Source organism: Balaenoptera musculus, chromosome 2 (genome assembly GCF_009873245.2).
Source record: "Balaenoptera musculus isolate JJ_BM4_2016_0621 chromosome 2, mBalMus1.pri.v3, whole genome shotgun sequence".
In the NCBI taxonomy this organism is placed as follows: Eukaryota; Metazoa; Chordata; class Mammalia; order Artiodactyla; family Balaenopteridae; genus Balaenoptera; species Balaenoptera musculus.
The window spans coordinates 49390836-49413381 of NC_045786.1; the positions used below are offsets into that span (position 1 = coordinate 49390836).

General features: G+C 46.2%; 1 protein-coding gene across 1 annotated transcript in view; it reads right to left on the reverse strand.

Annotated features, from left to right (window-relative positions):
* The window catches only part of FAM169B (family with sequence similarity 169 member B), an 83213-nt gene that overhangs the window by 46885 nt on the left and 13782 nt on the right, over positions 1-22546 (reverse strand). The window contains exons 2-3 of the mRNA XM_036841985.1: positions 16042-16175; positions 12701-12800 (exon numbers count right to left, since the gene is read on the reverse strand). Of these exons, the coding sequence (XP_036697880.1) occupies positions 12701-12800; positions 16042-16175 (234 nt within the window). The remainder of the gene's footprint in view (positions 1-12700; positions 12801-16041; positions 16176-22546) is intronic.

The following is a 22546-nucleotide window of genomic DNA, read 5'->3' on the forward strand; positions in this document are numbered from 1 at the left end:
CAATGGTCAGGTTCTGATGAGAGCCCTTCTGGGTTGCAGACAGCTGACTTCTCACGGTGTCCTTATTCGAGGGGACTCCACCCTCATGACCTAAGCACCTCCCAAAGGCCCCACATCCCAACCCCATTACGTGGGCTTAGGATTTCAACATATAAATTTGGTGGGTGACACAAACATTCAGACCATAGCAAGCTGTCTGGAAGGGCTAGGCAGAGTTCCAAGAATGGGCCTGAGCCAGACTGGGCTCCGGTGCTGGGGTCTCTGGGGACCAGGTTGAGGTACTGGCTTTGTCAGTCTCTGGAGGAGTCCAATCAATGCGAGACATGATCAGAGTGGTGGTTTAGAAAGAGAACAGTTGGGTTATGCCCAGGTGGGAAGAATTAGTCCTTTTGAAATTAACAAGAAAAAAAAGAAAAAGGTTATTTGAGAAGGATCACACTGGATTCAGGTGCGGGTGAGGCTGGAGACAGGGAGGGCAATGGGAGCCTGTGGTCATCCAGCCAAGAAGTGAGGAGGGGCTGAGTGAAGCAGTCATGCTGGCAGGGAGGGAGATACTCGGGGGGCAGAAAAGACCACCTGGGTATCAAACTGGTCCTAAGGCAGAAGAGAGAGGGAAGGCAGGACAGCAGCCAGCTCCCAAGCTTGAGAAGAAGGATGCAGATGTCTTCACCAGGAGGAAGTGAGGACGAGGAAGAGGTGTGAGGGTTTCAGTTTTGAAATGCCTGTTAGAGATAGCAAGGTCAGGGTGGCCAGCAGGTGGCTGGATACACAGCCCGAGGTGAGCAGAGACAGAGAAGGCCCATTCCCCACACCATCACAGCAACCAAGGAGGGAGGAGCTCTCACGCGCACGCGCGCGCATGCACACCACCCCCCCCACACACACACACCCTACCTCCCCACAATAACTGCAAGCTGTTCACATACTGGCCCATGGTTTACACACTTCTTCAATCACAACCGAAGGAGCTTCAGGTCTGCCTGTTACCCCCCACCAGCCTCCCCCACTTGCTCCCCTGGAGTCTAAGCCACCACTGCCCTGTTACAAATCTAAGAAATATGTACTTCCCCCAAAAAAGAGCACAGTTAAACCAAAGTGACAGGCCATCTTCCCAAAAGCAAAATACACGTAGGAAAAAAATGCTGAAAAGTTCTGGCAGAGGACAGCACATAAACACATTCCAAGGCATTGCATGACTTTTATGCAACATTGACTGAGCCGGTCAATAATTTAAGGGGAGGGGAAAAATACGCAAGTTGACATAGCAACTGTCATATCGCATTACTCGGGCTACCATTTCCATACAGATGTCTTCCTTAGAGGAAAACGCTTCCCCAGATGCCCTGTGAACTTGGGCACCTCTTTGCCGGGGAGAAGGAAACATCTGGTTTGTAGTATATCTGCATCAACTTCCCTGTGGTTCTTAGGCCCTTCTTGCCTTCGGCGACTTTGTTTCCGTGAGTGGAGATTTTAACTCCAGGAAGATCAGGTGAGATGAGGTGCCTGGATCCTGAGGCACAGCTGGACGGCAAGGTGTTGGAGGCAGAAAGAAACCCACACCAGAGCTAGTCTATCTAGGAAAGGCATCTTAAAATCACAGGCCGCACCAAGGCAAGTATAGCAAGTTTCTCAGGGTTGGGGGAAGCAGAGAGAGGTGCAGACAGCCCAAGCTGCAGTGGTAAAACCCTAGGGTGCCTCAAAGAAGCACCCCCATCCCCGCACATCCGTGACGCTCGGAATATTTTCCTTGGAGCTTCTCTGTTTTCCAAATACCATTAGTCCCTTGGTAAGAATGACATGCCTTTGTTTGTGGGATGCTGTTTTCCCCTACATTGACATCCAACTCACAGTAAGTGTCATAAATTAATAGGGAATAAAGAAGGAAATCCCAAACAATAGCCAACATGTGCTCCCAAACACACAGTGCTGTCACTGCAAATAGCTCTTCAATCTGCATCCGTCACGGCCCACGGAAAACAGAATTCTCTTGGTTTCTAGCATGGAGCTCTCTTAGCTTATGTGAAGTCGGGTCCTACTCAACCTGGGGGCCACCTGACACCGGCTGAGCTTGTACAGCCACACGGGCACCTTAGCCACCAGGAGAAGCAGGTATTTAAATCGAGGCTGAATTTCTGGCCACAACTCTTTTCCCCTAAACTGTCAAACCCACTTAAGCGGGACTCCCCCATGTAGAAGGGGGGAGGATGGGACCCATTTCAGGCTAATGTCTACCTCTCCTTTATTCAAAACGCAAGCACAGACTTAAACGTAAAGATTCAACGTCCATGGGATCACGGGAGGCTGCACCAACGAGGCTGCTGATCAGGTGGTCCCTGAGCCCTTGGGGTTCATGAGTCCACGGGGGTCATCACACTTCAAAGCCAGGAAAACTGTAATTACTTCTCCACATGCTGAAACTCAGACTTCACCAGGGCAACAAGCCTCTCCTCCACTCCTGCCATATTAGCTTGGTTTTTACCAGAGATACAAAAACCACTTCACTGACTCAGGTCCACAGGTTCATCCTGCTAAACAGAGCTGGGTTTAGCCCCATCCATCCCACTCACCGGGAGGCCTGACCTCTCCCTTCAAGGCAAACAGGGGACCAGGAGCTGCTCTAGCTGGGTGCCCCCTTCCTGAAGGTCAAAAATTCAGAGCGCCTCCCCCTACCCCATCTTCTGGCCTTTCCCCCAACCCCTCCCCCAAATCTGGGCAGCCTTCTCAGGGGTGAGGAACGTCCCAGAAAGGGCCTTTCAGTTCTGCAGAAGTTCTCTGGGCATCTCAGGGCATCTCACTTTCCACCCACCCACCCCTCCTGAACCACCACCCACCTGCCCCAAACGCAGCCCAGAGAAGGCCTGGCCCCGGGCCCGCTGTGTCACAATCACCCCTCAGCCCACGACAGCCACCAGGAAGGCGGCTACACAGCGGCTCTGGTTTCAACTGAATGTTTGCCTTGGCTCTTGCTGTCACTGCAGGCCTAGAATGGGCACGCTTTTCCAGGAAAAAATCATCATTTTTTGATTCCCTGCTTGTTTTTCTCAGGGTGCACATGACACGCAATCACCAAAAGCCATAAATAAATTAGCAGCAATTTGAAGGATGAGTGTTATGCTTGGTCACAAAACGTCCTGGAAGCAAGCTGGGGGGATAGATGTTCCAATCAGGGAAGCCAGCGTGTGGTAACAAACACAAACAGCCGTCCCCCTGTCCTCTCTCTCCGCAAGGACCCTGCTTTCTCTTTCTCAGCCTCGCCACTTCCCCTGCACAGGGAATTCACAACACACCCTCCAGGAAGAAAGAGCCAGGAATGGCTGCAAAATGATGTACACCTGGGGTCCAGGTCCCTGCCCGGACCCCTCCTTCAATTTGACAGCCCACAGACCCTGCAGAGGAGCTCAGATTGCCCTCGCCCCAAGCTTCTCCCTTCAGATCACCCAGCACTGTTGGCCCGGCCAGAACCCCAGTCATTCCCAGGCCTCCCTCCCTGGCCCCTCCAATTCATCCCAAATCCTGTCGTTTCCACTATTTCACCAACCCGAGTTCTCCCCACCGGGCGAGGCCTCAGCATCTCTCCTGTGGGCGCTCCCAGACTCCTGGACACTCAACACTCGTCCTCCCTTCTCTCCATCCTTCTTTCCGATCATGACTAAGGCATTCTTCGAAGGGCTGAGATCCAAAGGCGCACCCCTCTCCAGCCCCAGTCCCCACCCATCCTCCATAACGTCACCAGGCATCTGGCCAGCTCCCCTCAGCATGGCCTCCCCACCAGGCAGAGGCCAGGAGTGTAGAGAAGGCTTTATGAAAGGAAACTTCAAAACGTTCAGAGAAGGGGTCAGTAAGACTCAGGGCCAGAGCCTGTAAGGTGGGGCACTGCCTGGGATGAGGGGGGCCTACTTTCCAGGTTCCCTGTGCCTCCACGGGTACTGCTTCATGTCCAGAGCACCCAGCCCTGCAGGGCAGAGGAGCAGCTGTGTGACCACTGTGTGACCACCAGTCAGCCTGGACAGTGGGAGAGGAGACTAGAGGTCCAGGTGAGTGGGCAGTGGAGAACTTCTCAGGCCTCCTACCCCGTATGCTAGCCAGACGGGCACTTCCCTGCCAAGAACTCATGCTCCTCCTACATCCAGCAATACCCAAGAGTCCCCTTATTCTGGAAACTTCCATAGCACTGTGGCATTAGGTCTCTTACATTTGACTCAATTATAAATAGACATTTTTAATCAGCCTCTGGACACTCATTGCTCTGCCCTCTGATCATCAACCACTAGGTTTTACGGAAGAAAAAAAAAAAAGATCAAACAGATATTGTCATAAGGAGAGCTGAAAAAAACCTGACAAGGAAAGCAGGAAGAGATCATCTAGGAAAAGTATCCACATGGCCTAGGAGCTTGCCGAGAGGGCTTCCATCAGAAAGGGTCAGATGTTAAAAGGACGAGTGCAAAGGCTGGAAGAGGCCTCCCCACAGCCAAGGTCCCCAGGCCCAGCACCATCCTGTAAGACCAAAGTAGGAAAAGCCGGGCACTGAGGAAGTTCAGGCAGGCTGGGAAGACGTTCAAGGAAACAGGACAGCTGCCTGGGTAGGCTGGTGGGACTCGGAGGGGAGAGCCCGAGGAAGAAATACAACTTAGCCAGAGGCTCTACTGGCCACAGAGAAGGCAAAGGGCCTCCAAATTAGGAGCAAGCAGCTGGAAACAGTGGAAAAGCAGAGGAGTGCATTAGCTACTTTTAGAGAGGCATAAGCCTCAGTGAATGTACATCCCAGAGGCCAGAAGACCTGCAAATGTGATCCTAAAGTTGTAACCTTTAGTCACTGAGAGCATGAGATGCCGGAAGGGGCCAGAAAGACACATGAGCCAGTGCCATCCTGGTGTGTGTGGGGAAGGTGCAGGTCTTGGAACTAATGCCTGGTTCCCTGAACATCCCTTCCTAATGGTGGCCTAGAGTGAATTATGAAAGATGATCTGTAAGTACCCTAGAAAAGAAAGACTGGACTTAAAATCAGCATGAATTCACCAAGACCAGAAGAGACAAATTGGCCTCACTCCCTTTTCTGACGAGTGTTCTAGCTAGTGTTAGGAGAATAGTTAAACATAAGTCATCTTAATTTCAGCAGCCAGATTTCCCTCCATTCTTAACTGTAGGCATGCATTTCATAAAGTCCCTTGACTTGCATTTTATGAAAGTCTCTTGAAATCTCCAGAAATGTATGCTAAATAATGGGTTAGGTGTGTGTTTTGTGGTATAATAATTGCATGAATTTTTTTAATAAGCATTTTTAAATACTTGTATTAAAAATAAAGAATGCACACCTTCAGAACTTCAAATGATATTAACTACACAGCCAGAAGGAAGAGTTAACATAACTGGATGAAAGGACTTACTCTTCAAACAGGCAAAGTTTTCTTAGATTTAACACCAAAAGCACAAGCAACAAAACAACAACAAAAAACAGATAAACAGGACATGATAAAAATTTTAAACTTTTGTGTTTCTAAGGACACCATCAAGAAAGTAAAAAGACAACCCACAGAATAGGAGAAAATTTTTATAAATCTGATAAGGGATAGTATCTAGAATATATAAAGAATTCTTACAACTCAAGAAGACAAATAACCCAATGCAAAAATGGGTAAAGGATCTCAATAGATAGTTCTCCAAAGAAGATATTAAAATGACCAATAGACACTTGAAAGGATGTTCAACATCATTAGTCACCAGGGATATGCAAATCAAAACCACAAGGACCCCTTGACATTGGTCTTGGCGATGATTTTTTTGGACTTGACACCAAAAGCAAAGGCAACAAAAGCAAAAATAAACAAGTGGGACTACATCAAACTAAAAAACTTCTATACAGCAAAGGAAACTGTCAACAAAATGAAAAGGTAACCTACTGAATAGGAGAAAATGTTTGCAAATCATATATTTGATAAAAGATCCAAAACATATAAAAAACTCATACAACTCAACAGCAAAAAAAACAATGTGGTTAAAAAATGGGCAGAGGATCTGTGTGATACTGTGATTTACATTAAGAAATATATATATTTGATCTTCTTCCCATTTCTGGCATAGTACTCCTAAAACCCTTGGAATTTCTTAAGTGATGAGAGCAGGGAAGGTGTCTCTTGTTATGTTACTGAGGTGATTTTTGGACCCACCTAAGGATGGGGGCTGGCTGCCAGGAGAACCAACCACGTGATTAGAGGGTAGGAATTTTCAGTCCCATCCCCCTGACCCCTGGGGAGGGGCGAGAGCCTGGAGGTTGCATCAGCTGCCAATGGTCAGTGATTTAATCAATCATGCCTTTGTAATGAAGCCTCCATAAAAATCCAAAAGGACTGGGTTCAGAGAACTTCTGGGCTAGTGAACATGTGGAGGTACTGGGAGAGTGGTGAGCCTGAAGGGGGCACAGAGTCATGGGAACCTCTGATTTATAGCCAGTTGGTCAGACATACAGGTAAATCGTGGGCTTGAGACTGGCATCTGAAGTGGGGGGCAAGGGAGTCTGGTAGGACTGAACCCCTAACCTGTAGAATCTGATGGTATCTCCAGGTAGTGTCAGAATTGAGGTGAATGGAAGGACATCCAGCTGGTATCTAGAGAACTACTTGGTGTTATGGGAAACCACCCCCTTCCACACATTGGAAATTGAATCTCAGAATACATTTACTCTGAATAGACATTTTCCAAAGACATATGGATGGCCAACAGCTACATTAAAAAGTGTTCAACATCACTAATCACCAGGGAAATGGAAACCAAAACCACAATGAAATATCATTTCACATATGTTAGAATGGTTATTATCAAAAAGACAAGAGATAGCAAGTGTTGGTGAGGATGTAGAGAAAAGAGAACCTTTATGCACTATTGGTGGAAATGTAAGTTGGTGCAACCATTATGAAAAACAGTATGGAGGTCCCTTAAATTATTTTAAACAGAACTACCCCTACCCCATGATTCAGCAATCCCACTTCTGGGTATTTATCTGAAGAAAACAAAAACACTGACTTAAAAAGATATGTGCATATATATCTACACAAAAACCTGTACAAGAATTTTCACAGCAGCATTACTCATAATAGCCAAAAGGTGGAAACAACCCAAATGTCCATCAATCGGTAAATCGATAAACAAAATGTGGCAAATCCATACAATGGAATAGTATTCAGCCATAAAAATAAATGAAGTACTGAAACATGCTTCAGAATGGATGATTCCTGAAGGCATTATGCAATGAAGGAAGCCAGACACACAAGTCCACATACTCCATGATTCCATTCATAGGAAATGTCCAGAACAGGCAAATCTATAGAAATGGAAGAGACTGCCTAAGGCTGAGGAGGATAGGGAAGTGGGGTTGGTTTCCTCTAGGGGTAATGAAAATTAGGTGTGGTGACAAACGTACAATTCTGTGAATATACTAAAAATCACTGAATTGTATGCTTTAAATGGGTAATTGTATGATATGTGAATTACAGCTCCATAAAACTGTTTATATATATATAATGGGAATAATAGTTGTCCTTCCTGTGGGTTCAAAACATTGGAGGACAGAGCCATGTCTTGATAACAAGTTTGTGATAAAAGCCCAGGGGCCGGGCATGCATGGTAATGAGCTGTCAGATAGAGGTGAGTCAGCCTTGGGCTGGTTCTAAGGAAATGCCAAGGTAAACTGAGGCTAACTTTGTGGAAACAGAATGTCCAAGAAAAGTGAGGAATGCTCTCACCAGCCACCACTCTCCTCTCACGGTTCTCTAGAGCGCACTTCTCAGATGGCTTCTGGAGATCTTGTTAAAGGACAGATTCTGACTTAGTGGGTCTGGGTGGGGCGCAAGCGCCTGCATTTCTAACAAGCTTCCCGGTTCTGGTGCCGTCTCGCTGCTGGCCCACGGGCCACACCCCTGAGTAGGAAGACAGGAAACTGAAGCTCAGAGGTGCTAAATAACTTAACCCAGGCCACCCACTCATAAAGGGCAGAAGATCTGAACTCAGGTCTACTTGACTCCAAAACCCAGCTTCTTTCCACCAGACCATCCATGACGTGGTGTTTGCACGCCATGTTCCAAGAGAAGCCAGATCTGAAAGAAGGATCCGGGATGTGATGGTCTCTGGAGCCCACAACAAAGGAGGGACAGCTAGAGAATGAGAAACGTGTGCGTGATCCTAAAAGAAGACTCAGGAAACATGGCAGCTGGCCTCAAGCCTAGGAAGATCTGCCCTGTGGGGCAGCCATGCCCACCTACCTGGATGGCCCCTGTGGGGGCACTAGGCCAATGAGGAGACACACGAGCATATCAGTTTGGGCTCCTTAAGAAGAACGTTCTAAGAGAGCTGTCCCGGAACAGACCAGGCTCTCCCAGAAGAAGAAGCCGGTGCCCCAGACAACACCTTCGTGATTCTGATATATCTCTATACTACCTTCTTAGCCCTATCATAAAAGAGGCATCATTTGCTATGATTATAAAAATAAATCTTACTATGATAGATCTTTAAAGTCTAGCTAAGGGTGCTCAGCTGGGAGACCTATTTTCTTTCTTTTTTTTTTTTTTTTAAAGGAGATTAACAAGTGTTGGCTAAGTGTTAAAGCCATATTAGTAGGAAACAGAATCTCTTTCCTTGATATATTTAAAATTGAAATAAAATTCAAAAGATCATCCTTTTTCTCCTTCTGAAATTCAGCTGTACCACCTAAAATCATCTTGGAAAGCACTGGACCTAATGATCTAAACACCCTTTCAACTGTGAGCTTCTGGACCCTTGTCTCCCTTCTCTAAAGATAAATAGCCCTAGTTTCCTCGAGCCTTGTTCAAATGGTTTCAAGCCCTCTCAACCCCCATGGTTGCTCTCCACGGATAAGCACCAGTTTGTTTCAGCTGCATCCTGAGCAGCAACCAAAGAGAATGGGGCTGTAATTGAGCTGGAACATTATCCTTCCATTAAGGCAGCCCCAGGTTCCATGTGCTTTCCAGCAGCCCACTGCAATGTCCAGGCTCACTGCGCTTCCAAGGATGAGAACTGCCACCTGTTTCTTTTTATCCAGGTGGTGTAGAGGTACATCCTCCCCAGCCCATCCTTGATCTCTGGCTGCTTTTGGATGGACTGCATGACATTATCCAACGAGGCAGTTTTGGATTAGTAGAAAGAACAATGGTCTTACCATTAGAGTGGTTCAAAAACAGACTAGATTGCCCTAGTGTGGTGTTACCTTCCTCTCCAAGAGGTTTGCAAGCAGAATCCGTCAGGGAGGTAATTCAGCTGCCAAAGTTTGGCCAGCAGTTGACAAGAAGGTCTCCCATTCTAAAACCCTGTGCTTCTATAACACAGCACTCAGAGACAGAGAAGAACATGCAAAAGTGCACCATGATGGAAGAATACTTCTAATTTCATGGCTACTCTCTGCCCTAGATGGTCCAAAGCATCAGATTTTCTGCCACAAATCATTTCATCCTCACAACTACCTTGTGAAGTAGCTAAGATGCCCCCATTTTGCAAATGACCAAACTGAGACTCGGAGAGGCCAAATCACTTATCCGGGTCAGTCAGTTGTCAGAGCCAGGATGCCAAGTCTGTTGAATCTGATGCCAAAGTCCAGGTTCATCTATTCTATTCTGCAGGTCCCAGGAAGAAATGAGAGAAGCAAAAGGCCATCAGTTGATGGGAATCTGGAATGCCAGGATAAGCAGTTTTGATTTAATACAGGAGGTAAGAAAAGACTACTTTTTTGATGAGGGGAGTTATTTTTTTAATCTTTGTAAACACTTGAATTCAGTTAATAATTTAAAAATAAGAGGAATAGTAAAACAAGGGGAAATAAATGAAAGATAGGGCCGTGGGGAGGTACAAAACAACTTAGGAAGGGAGGTTCTTGGCAAGCTTCGGCTGTGTCCCCTCGGTGACAGAAACCAGCCACTGATTAGAGAAACAGTCAAGCATGAGCCCCGCAGGGAACAGCCAGACAGAACGAGGGCACGTACTTCACAAACCACCTTCACGGAAGGCACATCCCCAGTTTCGTACAGGGGAAAGCTGGACAGCTGCATTGCAGGCAGACCTCATTTTACTGTGCTTCACTTTACTGTGCTTCACTTTATTGCATTTTTTTACAAATCGAAGGTTTGTGGCAACCCTATGTCGGCGTCATTTTCCCAACAGCAATTGCTCACTTTACGTCTTTGTGTCACATTTTGGTCATTCTCGCAATATTTCAAACTCTTTCGTTATTATTACATTTGTTATGATGATCTGTGATCAGTGATTTTTGATGTCACTATTACAAAAAGATTACTATGACTTGCTGAAGGCTCAGATGATGGTCAGCTTTTTTAGCAATAAAGTATTTTTAATTAAGGTGTGTACATTGTTCTTTTAGACATAATGCTACTGCACATTTAACAGACTACAGTATAGGGTAAATATAACTTTCCTATGCACTGAGAAACCACAGAATTCGTGTGATTCTCTTTATCGCGATATTCGTTTTACTGCAGTGGTCTGGAACCTGCGCAATGTCTCTGAGGTCTGCCTGAACTCACATCCTCACGGTAGCCCGCCGGGAGTATTAACTACTTGCCGCTGGGGAATTCACAACTCCAGGATGTTTTTCATTTGCTCGCAGGGTTATTGGAAGTTATTATGATGGATTCAATCAGCTTACCAATAATTAACTCATACACAGGCTTATCAAACAGCTCTGATCCCTTTAGCTTCCATCTAACCACACATACACACAAACACAAGGCCTTCACAAATATAATTGGAAAATTATAAAGGAACCAGGGACAGCCTTCTCAATGGTCACAGCTAAGCACATGACTGAAGTGGCACATGTGTCAAAGCTGTGAAGAGGCTCTATGGTACCACCAGCTGCTTCGGAGTCCACATGTTTCAAGCCACAAGAGGTGCATTTACGTATCGTGCCTGCTTCAAAATACCAGACTAAAGAGCATGAGGTGTAGATAACACCTGAGCGCTTTTTGGAAATCACACAAAATTGCAGCAACCATAGAGCCCCAACAGCAGGAAAACATTTGGAAACTTTATTTAAAGCTCTATGAAATATAAAGAAAGGTCCAGAGTGAGATTTCTTGGAGTTTATGAATATTTATTATAACACATTCTTGAAAACAATCAAAAAATTAAGTACAATAGAAATAGGAAACAGATTTATAAGAGTCAGTCATATATTTACATTATGCAAATTGCAGTTAAAGACCTATAACCAGAATATTGTTAAATGCCCAAAAAAAAGGCAGAGGAGAGGGCTGCTGATATTTGGACATTTTCTTAAAACTGGCAAATGATATTTTCAGAGTTTTTTGACAATCTGTTTCCCAAGGAGTGCACATCCTGTTACTTTCACTAACCTGGTGCCAGCTGGAGTCGCAAATTCAAGGCAATGTCAAAGGCCTGGGGTTATCATAGTCCCTTTGTTCAACCAGGGCTTGACCTGACAGGAATAGGAGATGTCCTGAACCTTGATCAGAAAGCTCTCACACACAGCTCAGCCACCCCCAGCCCTGGAGCAAGGAGGCGGCTTCGCCAACATGCCCAAAACTCCCAGACAGCTAGCTAAGCACATTCGTGTCTCAGGATTAGTAACAAGAGAAGCGTTAACAACAGTCTACATGGTGAATAACGTTCCCCAGTCAAGGAGGTCACCTTGGGCTTTGTGACACCCATCGAACAGGGCATCCTCTGACTACAAACCCCAGATGGACATGTGGTGTTTAAGGCAAAAGTCCATCTCCAGGGGAGCTGGAGAGCTGAAGGAGGCCCCTTTGCAAATTGTAGTTAAAGACCCATAACCCCAAACTTTCACCAGACACCACAACATTGAAAGAGGGCTAACTCACTAAGGGTTTGTTTTTTAAATTTCTTATTAGGAAAGCAATATATGGGAATTGTAGGAAATCTGTAAAACACATTAAAGTATAATAAAGGAGTAAATTTCTAAATAGGATTGAATTTGAATTGGGACTCCCTTGAGGTCAGAGACGAGGAGTTTGCTTCCAGCTCACTGGTGGCCTGGGCTCCAGGTGGACTGATAGGCTGGAATGCTCTCCAACCTCACACTGCTCACTGCCAACAGCCCCAGACCCCTGCCCTATATGCAGCTGAGCACGGCCATCCACGTGTGCTCAGAGCACTCACTCCAAGAAGCTGAAATTGGTCAAAAGCAGGCTCTTCATAATGCAGAGGGAGAATAAATGAGTTACAGATTACATAAATTTCACCACCAGAAACAAAACCCCACCGGATAATCACCTTGCAAAAATCCCCTACCCTACACCAGCTGACCATCAGAGGCCTCATTTCCTCACCTGTCCGGCAGGGATAAGAATGGTCCCTGTGCTTCGCAGGGCTGCGGTGACACTCCAACAAAAGGGCTCCACCTTGTGCATACAATGTCATTAATAAGAACAGTAAGTGTTACCCTTAAAAGCAGCTCTGAGTACTGTCACTATGGGCAAGAAGGTGTCTGGTGTCTTCAATACAACAATCAATATGTGTGTCAATAAACAGAAATCATAATGCCTTACCAGATCTCTAAAAGCTGAAAATAAATCAGTTCTGCCTTGATGTCCTTCTAAGTCCAGCCGAAGAGTACAACCATCATTTCTGAGGTGTTTGATTCCATTTGTTGTAAACAAATCAGAATCCTTGTTTATTAAATTGATTAATAACTACCAACCTGTCTTTGTGTCCTGGGGATTAACCAAGACCAAGATTTTATGTTGAGGTTCATCACAGTGCACAGTGCAAAAGCAAACAGACGAAGCTTCAAGTTTAACCTGAAAAAATAGTAAAATCACCATTTTGTTCTGTTACCACAGTAAGGGCACAAGAAATTGCTTAACAATTAAATTAGCACAATATTCACTGAAAGAACACTGTTGCACGGAAGTTAATTTGACAGGACGGGGCTTCGCTGGTGGCGCAGTGGTTAAGAATCTGCCTGCCAATGCAGGGAACACGGGTTCAAGCCCTGGTCCAGGAAGATCCCACATGCCGCAGAGCAACTAAGCCCGTGCACCACAACTACTGAGCCTACGCTCTAGAGCCCACGAGCCACAACTACTAAAGCTCGCGTGCCTAGAGCCCGTGCTCCGCAACAAGAGAAGCCACCGCGATGAGAAGCCCGAGCACCACAATGGAGACCCAACACAGCCAAAAATAAAGTAAATAAAAATAAATAAATTTTTTTTTAATTGACAGGATGGAGGCAACATGAAAATGGAAACCTTACCCACTCTGAGCTAAACACGAGGGCAATCTGACAACGGCCCTTCCTCTATCTCCCACCCAGTAAACCTGCTCTTCCCCTTGCTCACCTGTCTGTCTATCCAAGTAATGACTGAACATTTCCTCAGCTGACCCCCTTGCGGTCTCTCCTTCCATTCACTTCCTGCCCCAGCAGCCTTCCCCACCCGAATCCCCGTCGGGCCTCCGCCTGCCAAAGCAGAAGGCCACATCCCAACCTCAGGCTGCACCTGCCAAGCCAACCTCAACTGTCCCCCTGCAGCCACTCTACGCAAACAGCCTAGACAAGCCTGCGTCCACCCGCAATGCCACTCAGGCTGCCTGCTGCCCTGGCTCGGATCCCTGCAAGCAGCCTCAAGAAACCCACACCCTCTCTGGGCCCTGTAGTCTCAGCTCTGGCTCTGAGGCAGCCCCGGGGTGAAGATCCTCAGTGCCCAGCACCTGTTTGCTCATGACCACAAGGAATACCAAGCAGCACATGCGGGGTCTCTGATGCTGGGCTGCCCCAGAGCCTTCTCTCAAGCACCCACTTGCCAAGTTCTGTTCCCGGCCATCAAACCCACTGGCCTCAGCTCCCAAAGCAAAAGGACAACACGCTCCACTCCGAAGTCTGTTTTGAAAACCGAGGAGAGTGTAAGAAAATGAGAAAAGGACGTGTCGGCTGAGTGAGGCAGGCAGGCTGCTTGTAAAAGTTTACAGCAGGCCTCCGTGGTTTCAGAGAATTGTTTCTTAAGAAATCCTGAGACCCATAAACATCTTGGTGGCTCCCAGTCTTCAAGTCACCTTAACGAAGAGTCCCCAGCTGGCTCCCCGCGGTGGCTACATGAAGCACAGTTCACCCATCAGACGGCCACTACAAGGCCATTAAAAACAATATGTAAAAAGCATTGTATCAACATAGAACGATGCTTATTATAGACAATATTGTACTCCAAGTGTGATCTGAATGTTAAAAATGCATGCCCAGAAATAAAATCCAATGGAAACACACCAAAATGTTCATAGCAATTAACATGGGTGATTTTATTTTCTCTGTCCTTGTCTACAGTTCCCAAATAGTATCCCCTGAGCATATACTGTTCTATAACCAAGAAAAATCAGTAAGTATTATTGTATTTTAAATATGATAAGACAATTTCAAGACTGAAAACAGAGTTAATTATGAAAAGACAAGACTTTGAGGAGGACCAGAGTGATGTGGTGTGGCACATCCTTGTCTTTTTTGTTTGTTTAAAAAAACTTCTCTGGTTTCAAAAAGAAAAGTTAAATTTGCTAAAAGCAATGAGGAGGTCCATCATCACCGCAAATCAGACTATTTCAAAACCTGCTAAATGGTAGGAAACTGCTACCATTTCTTAATTAATTGCTAAAATGGTAGGAAACCAAACGATTATTTTCAGGACTCTTTTTTTAGAAGGGGGAGAAGCAAATAGGTAGAAAGACATTTCAGCATTTCTATCCCATTAAAACAACTTAATTTTAGTAACTGTCTTATTTTATTATGTTTTTGCTAATAACACTAAAATTATTCACTCTGTGAGCATACTACATATTGGGGGGTTTTGTTGTTGTTAAATGACGTAATCCATAAATAAATGTGAAATAAAATCAGATAGATGACTGAAACTGCACCCTAAAGTACTTCAGCGCTAACTCTTGTATTTCACCACACTTCTCAGATTACCTAGCATTCCCCCCGACTCCGTCCAACAACCCTGCAGCCCACCAGCCCCGCAGTCCCCCAAGAGTAAGCCCCTAGCCTTGACTGAGAGCTTGCTTGCTTTCTGGTTTAGCTGTCACTAGGGGGCGCTGAAAGCGTGTGAGTACAGCCACCTCCCTCGGCAGATCAACAATAAGTAATCACCCATGGGAGCTGGATTCTTCCAGTTGATTACAAACTAGCATCTCCAAAATCTCAAGGAAGCCACACTATATAAACTGTACAAGCCATTGTTTTAATTAACTCTGGAACAACTTCAATACAGCAAAATAAAACCCTGTCTTCCTCAACCAACTTTGCCTGCCAGAGAGCAATGATTTCTGTTATGAGTGAAATCTTATTCGTATAAAACAAGAAAATTTTGCCTCAAATCTGAAAAAAAAGGTAACAAATTTAGATACAGCCCAAGATTCACATATTCTTTTTATTTACTTCAGGGGAGGGGGGAAGGCCTTAAAAACAACACAATTATTAAATTTCACCCACAGTCCCACTGTCCTAACAAATAGTTTTCATTTCTGTTTTCTTCCAGTCCGTATTCAAAATTCAATCTTATCATTGCTAAAAATCGTAATTGATATAACTTCATTCCCAGTCAGAAACTTTTAGGACTAAGTCAAACCTTAGAGACTAAAGGTCAGTCAATCCCCTCACTTACAAATGGGAAAACTGAGGTCAGTCAGGCAATACACACAGCATCTCATTTAATCCTCATAACAACAATATGAAGTAAGCACTGTTATTGTCCCAACTTCTGAGATGAGACTAGCAAGAGCAGAGAGGTAAAGACGCTTGCTCAAGGTCACACAGCTATTAAGTGGTAGGCATGGGATTCACAGCAGGCTATTTGGCTGACTGCTTTATAGAACTGGACTTATCCTCAAGACCTCAGAATCCCAATCCAGGATTCCTTTTGCTTCTCAAAGTGGAATTATTCTAGTATTCACTCCAGAAGGATTTTTTTTAATCTGTAATGCTCTTTCACTAACATTCTCCTTCTTAATAATTTAGATTTTACAGAACTCTCCACCAATGAGGAAGATCACACATACCTGCTCCCCAGTGGGAAGAGAGATAACCTCTGGTGAGGGCCATGCTCCTTCCCCAAGAGTGGCACAGTAAGCCAGAGCCGCTTCCCGATGCCCAGCAGGGTCATCTTCCAAAATATCCACTGGGTAAATGCCTGCTAGGGGAAAAGGAAGGCAAGAAATGACATGAGCTTTACTCTCTCATTGAAATAAAAGGCACTTATTTCTTGAATATGAAAAGAAAAAAGCAGCCAATTGAAACTTGCTTTAAAAATTATGTTCACCTATTTTTTTTTAAGTGAAAAAGAAAAGAGCAGTGTAGCAGCAGGAACCAAAAGAAAATAGAGGACATTCCTGATGGTGGGGTTGGCACCAACCCTAAGGAGACATGAGGTTCAATGTGAACCCTCTTAGACCACTGCAGAAACTTCCTTTCATACCCCCTAACTATCAAATGGTTTCCCAAGTATTTTCTAGTAGTGTCCGCCACCGCGGCCACATGTACAAACAGGTACCCTGAGAGCTGACCCCAGCTGCTTAGAACCTTGCTAACTTTGACAAAATCCAGCCTGAGTTTTTAGTTTGCCAGCTTACATTTGCCACGAAGTTAAGATTTGTCAATTCTTCTCCTTTAATTGGACTGCTTTATTGTAAGAGAGTTTAAACGTACTAGTTAGTATGAACTATAAAACTACATGTGTAAACCGACATGGCCATTCACAGATAGACTATTTTTTTTTAATTAATTTTTGTAAGTGAAATAGGGAGCATTTTCTTTTTTCTTTAATTTTATTTATTTATTTTATTTATGGCTGTGTTGGGTCTTCGTTTCTGTGCGAGGGCTTTCTCTAGTTGTGGCAAGCGGGGGGCCACTCTTCATCGCGGTGCGCGGGCCTCTCACCATCGCGGCCTCTCCTGTTGCGGAGCACAGGCTCCAGACGCGCAGGCTCAGTAATTGTGGCTCACAGGCCCCGTTGCTCCGCGGCATGTGGGATCTTCCCCGACCAGGGCTCGAACCCATGTCCCCTGCATTGGCAGGCAGACTCTCAACCACTGCGCCACCAGGGAAGCCCCACAGATAGACTATTGCACAGATTAATTTGCAAGTTATCTCCCAGCTCTACTCAGCATCTCTTTCTTAACACCGCACTTTTAGAGGAAAAGTATATCCTCGAATAATCATACAAATTGAGAGCATCCAATTCAGCTTGGAAATGGCAGTTGGTTTTCCCTTGAGATGCTGGCTCATCTCTGGCTGGCACATCCCTAAGTGGGAGGGGGCTCTGTAGCTTCTGCCCTTCCGTGGTCCCCTCCTCTGATGCATTTCTGGGCCTCCTATGGTGGGAAGGGTGCCAAAGCAGCTGTCTTCTCCCCCTCCCTCTCCTCCCCTCCCCCTCCCCCCTCCCTCTCCTCCTCCTCCCCCCCTCCTCCTCGTCCCCCCCTCCTCCTCCTCTGCCTCCTCAAGGAAGATAAGCCTGCGCATAAACACCCACTGAAATATCAGCTTCCTACTTTCTCTCAGAATCTCCATTCCTTCTGCAGTCACTTTTCAGGGAACAGAGACTGCTCCTAGCAGCAAAAAGTTTCATGTCTCCAGTTCACCAAGCTTGCCTATGCTGAATTTTACTGCTGTTGATCGGGGGCAGTGCTCATAGAAAACAGAGGATGTCAAGAGCAGGGGTGGACTAGGCCTCAGTCCTGCATGAGCCCCTCCCCCTGCCCCTGACTTTTCATGGTGAAAACGTCACCAGCACACAGAGTGGCAAAGAGATGAGTAAATACACTCTCCCGCTATTCAATTTTTTAAGTATTTATTTGAGTGTGAAATGCATACCAAAAAATTACAACTATAAATGCACTGATTAAAATGTTTCAAATAAAGACATGAAAAATTAACAGTCCATTCAGTGACAATGAACAGTCAATGATGAACTCGGGGGTCTCTTTCTAAACAAGGTTGTGCCTCTAGGTAGCAGGGATATTCTGCTGTTCAAGGCACACACTTGTGGTGTGTGTGTGCATGTGTGTTTTCTCTCTATACACACACATTCAAGGAAGCCCAGGCTCCTTCTCACTGTGATGGGCCAGGAAGACCCCAGCAACTGATCAGACACAGCCCTCAAGCTGAACCTCTACGCCCTCCCTACTCCTTACTGGGCCCTCCAGGCATACAGCTCAAAGCCGATGGATCCAAGCCAAGCCAGATGGTTCCTTGCTCAGGGACCACTTCAAACCTGCCACCAAACCCTCAGCCTGCATTACCTCTCTCCAATCGTCCTGATGCTCTCAGTTCAAGGCCTCAGCATCTCACAATAACCTCTGGCCTCACCCCTTTCCACCCATCCTTCCTCCATCTGTCACCAATAAAAATATTGTAGCTATTCCCTGGCCCCAGGTGCCAGCAGGTTGCTGAGTGCTCCACACCTCTTATTTCACTGAGTCCAGCCTAACTCCAATTTACAGATGAGAAAACTGAGGCCTGAAGAGGAGACCATTTGGCTAGTCAGTGGCAACACCAGGGCATGAAGGTCCATCTGATTTCAGAATGTGTAAAACACTCAGATAATGTTAGTGACCCCATCCAGACAGTCTCCTCTACCAAGCCTCAAAGGCCCTTTACAATCCCATGCCCCCTTCCTCTGCAGCACCCCTACTCCCCAGCTCCTTCTGCCTTGCCATCTTCAAGGCCCATCTCAAACTCTAGCACACCCAGGGGCCTTCCTGGAGCCCCAAAAGGCAAGGGCTCTGTGGGTTACTGAGTCCCGTGTTCGAATCCAGCTTGGCTTAGGATGGGAATTGATACACCTTGGCCACTTCCCCTGTGCTGCAGGGCCTTACACACCTGAACTCGGCCTTTCACATTGGTCAGCAGGTGAGGCAGCCTCACCACACCAGGAACGTGAAGACTCCCTCCAGGCACACTTGAGTGCTTGTTCTCTCCTCTCCTGGCCCCAACACCCCTCGCCAACAAAGGCCTCTCCCTATGTCTTTCTCATCCTGAGCACTTCGGAAATGTGGGTGGTTGTTTAGCTGAGCTCTCTGTTCAAACTGCTATTCATCCAGTTGGTCTAGTGGCTTCCCACAGGTATGAAAAAAGATTCAGTGCACGTTCAAATAAATTAAGAAAAACATACTGGGAAGTGGGCTGCTTCAGCCCTAGGGCACCTGACTCATGCTGCATGATTCTCCCATGAAAGCAACTTCAATAGCTACCTTTTCTCCAGACGCCCCCAGGAATGCCGTCTTAAGGAGCAAGTAAAAATCCCACCTGGACTTTTACTCTCTGGCGCTGACCCTGTGTCTTGGGACAGATATTTGTCAGAGGCAAGCCTTCAGTCCACTCCAGTGAGGTTGAGGGCTGACTGACAAGCCTTATCAATGACCCCCCACCACACACACACACACACACACACACACACAAGCTGAGACCTCTGGTGACAGGGGACTGGGAGGACAGCGTAATCGTCCACGTTTTGCGGAGGGGCACAGGGCGGGGTACCTCACCCAAGACCACTGGGCCTAGGGGCCTCTGCCTGGTTCCCCCAGAGGCTGCCACAGCTTGCCTGGCATTGGCTCTGGCCGAGTGTGGTCAGAAGAAATGCAGTGAATGTATTTTGCTCCTTGTACACCATGAAATCATTTCCCTGGCCGGGTATGCTGCTGGAGCTGTGAGAGCCCCTCAAAGAACCTGACGGACAGTATCCCCAGGGCACCCTGGCCCCTCAGGGCTCTCCTGCCTTGCAGCCCAGGGGCGGGTCCCTGGGGGTCTTCTCAACAGAAGCCCAGCAGAATCCATCAGCCCGATAGCGTGAGCACGGGGGCTGCATCAGGCCTGCCTCTGGGGATAAATTAACCCTCCACGAAAAGGAATTTCCAAAGATCTCTTAAAGGTTCCCTTTTAAAACCTTTAAGCTGGGCCAGACCCCTGCACCCCAGGGAAAGGGCCCCCCAAGCTGGCCGGGGACAGGAGGAGTATGCTCCAGCCTTTGGGGTTTTAATTCCTTCTCTTCTCTCTGGGGAAACTGCCCCATCAGAAAAGTTCGGGCCAACTCCTTACACGGAAAATGTTTGCGTTAGCGTTCTGGAAAACTGGGTGGGAGTGAAAAAAAAAGGGAGCTGCTTAAGGCAGGAGAGGGGAGGGGGCATCCAATGCTGGCTGGCAAGGGAGACCCCCTCCCCAACCCAGGACGGACACACACACACACACACACACACACACACACACACACACAGACACACACAAGACCCCGCCTCCATTGCAGAGAGGAAGGAAGCCCCGCCCCCGCCCCGCCCCGCCCACCCGCCAACCACAAGGGCACATTTGGGCCTTGCAGAGGGGCCCTCGGGAAGTAAACAAGTCTGGGGCGTCTTCTGCACGCGCCGGAGGCCAGCCTGGCCGCCGAGCTGCTGATGGAAGGCAGACTCGGGCAGGAGCTTCCAGATGTGAAATGCTAACAGGCTTTAATGGTTTGAACCCAACAGGAAATATTTTTCCAAAGCCAAAAGAATGTAATCTTTTCAGTACAATGCAAAATGCTTTTATGAAAAACGGCACACAGTTGAAATGATAATTCATTGCAGACAGTAAAGAAATTGAAATCCCCCAACGAACCCCGATTTTAAGAATTCACTTTAAGGATAAGTTGGTTGTGGTCACCCAAAAAACAAAAGCAGAGGTCTATCTTAAAGCATCCTTCCAGGGAAAATGCTGAAATCATTCAGGATCTTTGTACCAAATCTTGAGTTTCCAGGGTACAGAATTTTTTTATTTTTGCTTTTCTTTTTCACATAAGCTATCTGGTTGTTTTCTTCACAAAGTAATTTGCTTCTAAAAGGAAATTATTAGAAGAAGGAATCCTTATTATAGAAGAAATATGCTGAGGAGGGTTAAGCGCCTAATTCTGAGCTTAGCAGAGAGCTTGGAGCCTAGTTTCTAACCGGAGAGAGGGCATCAGACAAGAAGTGTCTGAACCCAGGTGTTTTGCACACCCACGGTGGTAGGGTAGTGCCTAAAGGGAGATTTCCAAATGCCACCTCAATGGCTCAGAATTCAGCACCAGGAATTCATCAGGGTCCCTGATTTCCAGTGAGGCATGCACTTCAAAGCTGCCTGCTTTAAAAAAATTCAGTATTCACAAATGCAAACTTCATCCTGACCCTCCAAAGCATTCACCACAGGATGCCTTAAAACTGAGAACTATCTTAAAGTATGATTACATTTAATTTTTTTTTTAAGAGCGCCAAAGAATCCAAGGTTCCTGACTTCCCTTGTATCATGCATTTTCAGACATATATTCTGTGGAACACTAGCTTCACAAGATATGCTGTGGAAGGAGGTTTCTGAGGTCAGCAAGTTTGGAAAAGGGGACCTGCTGTGACGCTCAGAGCTCACTGCTGGGGGTTCTATGTGCCTATCAGCAATCTGGACATTTAGAAACCCTGCAGCAATGAGATTTGATTAATCCAGCATTTATTTCCCAAACTTATTTAACTAGGGACCCCCGTCCCAGAACACTGATGGACAGATGACAAACAATATCTTAAAGAAGAGTGCTTTGACATAATGTCAGGGCAAGAGGACCCATCACTATCAGACAGATAGCAAATATGCAAATACCTGGAGCTCAAGGACCACAGGCAAGGGGGCCGTGGTGTCAGCAGAACAATCCTCCACATAGAGGAGGAGAGAACAGAAGGTGAAGCAAATACACACTTGGATATTTTTGTTGGTTTTTGAAGAGCATCTGATTGCCAAAATATTCTTAGCAAAGAATTGAAAAAAAATGTTGGAAGACAGAATGTAGAAAATGTTAGAATTTCTGAGCAGATGAGCAAAGTTGTCAGGGAACGGAGGAAGCGCTGGGAGAGGTCTGCAGGTGGTGGCAGGGTAGGTTTCATTACTGGTAACTGACAGGGAGCCTGTTGCTCTGTTATCACAGATTTAGTACTGGCCAACTTGCAACTTGTCATTGCCTTGGCTGAGAATAAATCACTTGTCCCAAATCTAAGATGGTAAAATATGCAGATGACTTTGTGTGCCACCCACACAAAGATTTATGTAATCCTAATTGCTTTTAATATGAAGGTCTCATAATCTGAGCATTGGTGCATCTTATCCTTAGGCAAATGATACAAAGATTAAACTATTTTTCCCCCTGAATCATTCAAAAGGATCTGAAGTGGGTCTGAAACATACTGTTCCTTTTGCATTCAAAGAGGTGTCACATTTGGGGACAAATGTGGAGCCCTATTTGGGGCAGACAGGAGGAAACAGCATCTCAAATGTCTGCTTCCTTATGAATGGTAACAGAAGAGGGGTCCTCATCTGATACAGCTGCAGGAAGCTCTGGCCTGCCTTGAACTTGAACTCCTCCACCCCATGTGGTCATCATTACGGTGCCCTATTTGTCTAACCTTTACCAGAAGGAAGAGAGCTCTGGCACATACTCAGAAGAACATGGAGAGCCTGACTCTTTGTATCCTGAATTTAACTGACCAAGAACTTGTAAAAATATCAAATCCCAGTATC